The sequence below is a fragment of the Pagrus major genome, chromosome 24, assembly GCF_040436345.1.
Source record: "Pagrus major chromosome 24, Pma_NU_1.0".
Classification (NCBI taxonomy): domain Eukaryota; kingdom Metazoa; phylum Chordata; class Actinopteri; order Spariformes; family Sparidae; genus Pagrus; species Pagrus major.
Window position 1 is genome coordinate 10,754,873 of NC_133238.1, and position 7,037 is coordinate 10,761,909.

The 7,037-nt window shown below is 40.1% G+C and overlaps 1 protein-coding gene across 1 annotated transcript in view; it reads left to right on the top strand.

Annotated features, from left to right (window-relative positions):
• mgat5 (alpha-1,6-mannosylglycoprotein 6-beta-N-acetylglucosaminyltransferase) overlaps nt 1–4,884 on the top strand; it is a 72,025-nt gene extending 67,141 nt beyond the window's left edge. Inside the window, exons 14-16 of the mRNA XM_073462576.1 lie at nt 82–156; nt 809–966; nt 1,299–4,884. Of these exons, the coding sequence (XP_073318677.1) occupies nt 82–156; nt 809–966; nt 1,299–1,497 (432 nt within the window). The 3' untranslated portion in view covers nt 1,498–4,884. The remainder of the gene's footprint in view (nt 1–81; nt 157–808; nt 967–1,298) is intronic.
• Nucleotides 4,885–7,037: the final 2,153 nt, after the last annotated feature.

Sequence of the window (7,037 nt, forward strand, 5' to 3'; positions counted from 1 at the left end):
TGACATACAGTGAAACAAGCTCATGCAGAGTGTCCTCTCCTGACACTTGTTCTTTGACCTGTTGTATGTTTGTGTGATCAGATTGAGCCCTACCTGCCCTATGAGTTCACCTGTGAGGGGATGCTGCAGAGAGTCAACGCCTTCATTGAGAACCAGGTACTGTCTCCACACCTGTCAGCTCTGCATAAACTTAGCTGGGTCATTCAGGGGCTGTAAAGACATTTAAAAACACAAAAGTCAGCTACTGTTGAGTCACTGGGTTTGGATTGGGCCTGGAAAGTCCTTGAATTTGGTGTGTAAGAAGGTGTGGGAGCCCTGGTTATGGTTTTGTTGGTCAGTGTTGATTGAAACTGTAAACTAATGTGCAACAATAAGACACTATAGGCAAATTACATGACAATTTACAATACACATTAAAAACAAACATGACAAAAATTATAATATTAAAATAAGATGAATATAAAGAATATGAGCTAATAATCAATAAGTAAATACATGGACAATACTGAAGGATTTGATGGCCTGTGTATGTGGAATTTGCCTGATAGCGTCATCGTATTATCTTCTTTATATTACTAAGTAGGGTTGCAATTAACTGTTATTTTTATTGTTTTGTCAGTAACTTGATTTCTTACCCTGTTAACACACTTTTGGATTTGTAATTTTAACGCCTTTAATTGTTAAAATAGGTGTTGAATGATTATTAATGATCCGTCACACCTGATATAAAACTTGGACCTGACTTGTGTTTGTATGAGCTGTTGTTGAGACGCTCTTCAGTACTGATGTGTTTCTGTTGCGTGGTCAGGACTTCTGTCACGGTCAGGTGATGTGGCCGCCGCTCAACGCCCTGCAGGTCAAACTGGCCGAGGCGGGACGCTCCTGTAAGCAGGTGTGTCAGGAGGAGCAGCTCATCTGTGAGCCGTCCTTCTTCCAACACCTCAACAAGGACAAGGACCTGGCCAGGTGAGACAGAGACAGAGACAGACACGCACGCACACGCGCACACACACGCTTTCCATAAGTTTAAGCTGTTATTTTAAAGTGTCCATTAGGTGGCAGCACACAACAGGTTTAATTCATTTGTCATCCAGAGTAATGAATTATGATGAAGTGCTGTAAACTGCAGTGCCACATTATCACCACTAGAGGGAGCAGTTGGCTTACTACATGAAATAGGTCAAGGCTCATGACTGATGCAGAGGAACAGGACTGTAGATTAATGTGTTCCTACCTTGCAGCTGAAGACTTTTTACAGTAGCAGTGTAGTAAATTTGACCCTTCTGTCTTGCCGTCAGGTTCGGAGTGGACTGTCAGACGGTGGAGTCGAGCGCCGACACTGTGGTCCCGGCCTACAGCCCGACCCGCCACCACTGCATCTTCCAGTCGGACCTGCTGCTGTTCAGCTGCGCGGGCGCCCACCCGTCGCTGCAGCGCATCTGCCCCTGCCGCGACTACATGAAGGGCCAGGTGGCGCTGTGCAAGAACTGCCTATAGCAGAAGCAGCACACAGGCTGACAGGAGGAGGGGGAGCTGACGGATGATTGGCTGAGGGGGCTTAAATGACGTCGGAGCAGCTTATTGAGACTTTTTTTGTGGGAAGCTGTCTGGACAGAAACATTCACAGGACCGCTTCTGTTCATCATATTTATTGTTTTCAGCTCCTGGATGTGAAAGCAGCCGACCTGAACATCCGTCACCCCTCTGATTCACCAGCGGCGGCGCTGCGAGTCCTGGAAGCGATGTAAAATTACTTGAATCAACAAAGGGAGTGGTCTTAGACTTTAAACTCGCAGCTGATGAGCTCTCCTGGCAGACTGCGCACATCAGTGACTGCCTGGAGGAGGAGACTCACCCCCCTGACTGTCTGACAGCCGCCCGGCCCCGCCCCCCCAACATGCACCTGAAACTGTTTATTCTTTAGGTAGGTTTGCACTGGACTGGCATGCCTGAAGGCCCACACACACATACACATACACATACACATACACATACACACACACACACACACAGGCTAACAGACAAGCTAAAGAAGAACCCAGTTTTACACTGTAACGACTCGTTTCCTCACTTCTGGACTAAAGTGAGGAGCGGACATGTAACGTAGATATTTTTATCATCTCCTGACACGACTTAAAGCGGTCCTCATCCCCCCCTTTAAAGACAGGAAGTGCAGTTGTGATTTTCATACGTTTAAGTTGCACATTTAAATGATAGACGTTTTTATTTAAAGATGATCAAGCGTGTGCGTTTCTACAAAAGGCCAGTAGAGAAATTGTTTCAGCACACCATCCGGTACTACGCACACACTGAGAGGTAGCTAAAGCTGTCGTGTACGGAGTCGCTGTGTCGTAGGATGTCGTGACGTTGTGACGTAGATAATAGGCCGTCGTCAGTAGCCGTGGTAACACCTAGATGCATCGCAAGCCGAGGCCAAGAAGCCCGCGGAGACACATGAAACCTTCCGAGATGTTTGTCTTTTCATACACAACGTTAGAAACTACAAAATCATCTCCCACCCTCCTGACAACGGCTGTAAATCCTTTCAAGCAACAAAAACATGCCAACGAAGCGTTCTGCAAACGCAAAAAACCTCGCATCTCCTTGTTTTCTTTGGATAATCATTAGGATTTTAATTTGCCTGGGAAAAAAAATGAAAATAAATTCTTGTGGTGAATGAAAAAAGTGCACTACGTTAATCTATTTGCAGAGGTTTAACAAGATATTAGTAACACTGTATATTGTTCATATGGGTTTAAAGTTTCTTTTTTATTTATTTTGTATACAGATCTTTATCGCTGTGTTTTGCTGGAAATCTTTGTTTTTTATTTATAGAAGGGGTCTTTTTTCTTTTTTTCTTTTTATAGATTTTTATTTATGGAGAGTAATTTAAAAAAAAACAAAAAGTACGCGTGCTTATCTTCAAGTGTGTGAGCGAGAGAGGGAGGCTTTGTCTGCTTCTGTTCAGCTTCCAGCAGTGATGCGAGGAGAAAATGTAGGAGCGAGTTACTCCCTGATATGGAGCTGTATCTGAGCTCGAGTTGGGACAGAGAGTTGTTTTGTAAGCACATAAATTAAATTTTGTTGAGGAATTATTATCATTCAAATAATATTTTACAGCTGGAGTTTACAGATTAGAGTCTATCTGTTTTTATAGAAAACGTTTTAACAATAAAACCCTGATTTGATATTCTAAAAATGATCATAGGGTTTGGTTTTAAACTGGATGTAAGCTACAGATTTTTAACCTCAGAAGAAGAATCACTTCCTCCTCCTCTTCCTCTCATCACTGCCTCTGGAGGACGGACAGCAGTGGACAGACAGACAGCCAGCAGCAGCCTCATACACTTTGTGCTTTGATTTCTAATCTCAGTTTCTTTGTTTGCACAAATACAGCGACAGTGTACACCTGTACTCTCACTGTGTCATCTCAGACTGGTTTATGTTTGCTTTTAAAACAGGTCAGTGATCTGCTGCCAAGTTAGTGTTTTAAAGAACATGATGTGCCTTTTCATGGTTAAGTTTGGTTCTGTTTAGTTATCAGCGTTCAGTCCCAAATTTAACTCCACTGATCAGATAAAGTCTAAATCAGTTTAAATCATTTAAATCTTTAATCTAATTTTATTTTTAAATCTGTTAATTTATTCAGTCCAAGTCTTGTGATTTGTTTAAATTTGGTTGGAGTTGCTCAGGAAAAGTACTCTGATTGGTTAAGGTTTAGAAAGAAAAACCACCAGACTCCTGATTTACATGTTCTACAGTAATCAGATTACCTGCTTCAGAAACATCAATGTAAACACAACATTTGGTGTCCTTTTTAATAAACTCTTTCTAGTAGAAACTCTGTATAAGCTGATGTGGTAGCACATGTACTGTATGTGGTTTTATCGCCTTAAACTGATCGACTGAAGCCGACTTAGACTTAGACAGTGATAGAAGGAAACAACAGTGGTGTTATCCCTTCATCTAAATGATAAGGCTCAAGATATTCTATCATTTTGTTTTTGTCAACAAACTTTAGTCTGTTAACTGGCTCAAAAGTATAACGTTTGTTCCACTGGGTTCTGTAGATTTAAGCTAAATGTTACTCAATTGGAAGGAAATGGCGCATTTGTTGGGGACTATTTTCAGCTGCGGATGAATACACACAAGCTCTAGAGAATATTTAAGCCCAGTCAAGCCAGCGCAACAATGGGTCACTTTATTTTTTCCTCTTTTCATGAGATTTGTTGACAATAACAAACAAAGACAGAATATCACCACACTCGTACATGTCAGAGTTGGGAATGGTTCAGTCGAGTTCACACTAGAAATCTAAACAAATAGTGAAACTTAACTTCTGTTTCTTTTCCATAAAAAGGCAAAAAACATTTTGACCTCCAATGACGCATCTTATAGATAGACCAGTGACGTGTTTCTCTTTGATCAGCTGTTAAATCTGTTTTTTGTTGCAGTAAAAGCCTTATTTTCTTTATGTTCGTCGGTCGTATTTCAAAGCATGCTGTCGGTCTGATTATCAACTGTTTGGGCTCAAGAGAAAATCAGCTGCGACTGGATCTTCGAGCCATCAGCTAAGGTTGTGTTTTTTTGTTCACCATATCTGTCTTTGTTAACCTCAGCATCGAATGTCTCCATTGTACAAAGAAAACATGCTACTTACAGTCGTACGAACATGTATCGAGCTGTCTTTCAACCTCAACCTTGTTTGAAGCTGTCAGTCAACATCTAGTGTCTGAAACGAGAGCGAGAGGTGACGATTGTGGTCCGAGCAGCAGAAAAGGTGAAGAACGCAATGACAACATTCTTTTGTTTGTTTTTCACAGTCCTTGACGAGTAAGAGGGATATAACTTTATTTTTAAATAAACATTTTTTCTGTGACAAAAGGCTCCGACTCTGGTTTAATATTTGTTTTACATCACAGCAATACAGATTCAGTATTTACATCAGCACAGAGAACAGCTGAGTCCCACAGAGTGTGTGAGTGTGCGTATACACATGTCCAACTTGTCGTACAGATACGGAGGTACATTTGCGCCACGATGTTGAGCACAGATTTGCCTGTAGAAGCACATAAATGATCCTTTTTGGAGAAATTATAACCACACAGAGAATCAGTTAGTCGGAGAACGTCCTGAGGGTTTTAGAGGGAACAACAGGGAATCTGAGGACAAATGAGTTGAACTGAGTGAGCTCATCGTGTTCTTATGTGGATAATAGCCATCAGATACTTTGAGCACAGAACGGCAGTGTTTTGACATGATAATAGAGCTGAACTGATTAAGATTGGAAGTCGATCAAAGGAAAATTAATCAGCAACTATTATGATCATTGTGATCATTAGTATTTTTTTTTAACCCACACTGCCATGTTTTATTCAAACTGAATGTACTGTTAAGATGCAGTAAGTAAATTCATTCTCAAGTGTCACTCTGCCTGCTGTGCTCACATTATAAATAACTAGCAAATACATATTAAAAGTAATACAAATAAAACAGTGACTTATATTCTCGTTGTTTTTATGTTTTCACTAGAAACATCTGGCAGATTAACTTTGGTCCACAGTTGAACAGCCTTGTTTTAGATTAAACGGTTAACAGATAATGATCAATGACAACAGACCTACATGACAATAACTAAACCAGTGATGGAAAAAAAAAACAAAGTACAATTATTTGATAACTGTACTTTCACTAGTTACTTTTGTAGATTACATAAATTAATTTAATCGGCAATTGGATTTACAAAACAAAAACACATTCAGATTATGCGAAAAATGCTAAATATCTGATTCAAGAATCATCCAGGTGGGTAATCGTCTGATTCATAGTATACAGTATCTACATACATGTAAACATATTATTTATGTTTACATGTTCACATCTATGTTTATGTATTATTTATTTTTACTTTTGATACTTAAGTACATTTAATATCAGATACTTAAGACTTTTACTTAAGACATTTTAACACCATATCTTTACCATAAGTACGACTTTTGGGTACTGAAATTTAACTACAATAACAATTTATGTGCTTCCAGAAGTATTTCTGTGCTCAATGTGTTGCATGCTTCCACATTTTCGACGCAAAATTGTACTCCATAAAGTGACAGTTGCCTAAAAACACCACTTTTGTATTGAAATCTTTAAATGTAACACAAATCAACACAGTAACACAATAGTGTGCTGTATAAACTGGTCTCACATCACAGTGTGTACATTCAGTTACAGTCACTGCAGCAAACACAGACTTGAGGAAAACCTATGAATACCGATTCCCCTCCCGCCCCTCGAATCAATGACGACCCAAACTGCACCTGATTGTTACATTCACGTTCCACAGTCAAACACTGATCAGTAAGATTAAGGCTTTGGAGCTAAAGATGAGCACAGAAACAGTTTGGTGAGTGATTTTAACATGTTATTCCATACTGATGACGTACTTCAGTAATTAACAGCTTCCTTCTCGATGCTGTGCTTCAGTAAACTCTCAGTTTGTGCTTTGTACATATTCACATGTCAGGCTGCAGCTCCAACTGGCAGCAGGAGAGTAAAGGAAAGCCAAGCTGACGATCTGCTAACATCAGAACTAAAATACAATATCTCATAAAAACGCTTGTTGTCTTTTGTTATAAATTATCCAGTAAATCATTAACATCCACCTGCCTTATTACTCCTTTTTACTGCACAAGTCAACAAAGTTAATTCAGCAAAAAGATCAGCAGTCGTCCTTTTGAATCCCAAAACAAACAGCAGCTCCAGATAAGAGAGGACACATGTTGATCCTGGATACAATACCAAGAAGACAAATATTGACTTGCGTGTTATCCGAAACAATCACTGCAGTGTGGCCGTGATGTGGGAGCAGCCATCAGGCATCAAGTACAGAAACAAAGTCAGAGCAGCGTTTGAGTGTCACGGCTCAAAACTGTAGTGTTTGTAATGAACATCAACACGATCCTACTCGACATCAACAGATGTAAACAGACTGGGCTCAGTCTCACTATCTGACATGTTTTCTACAAAGCAGTGGAAAT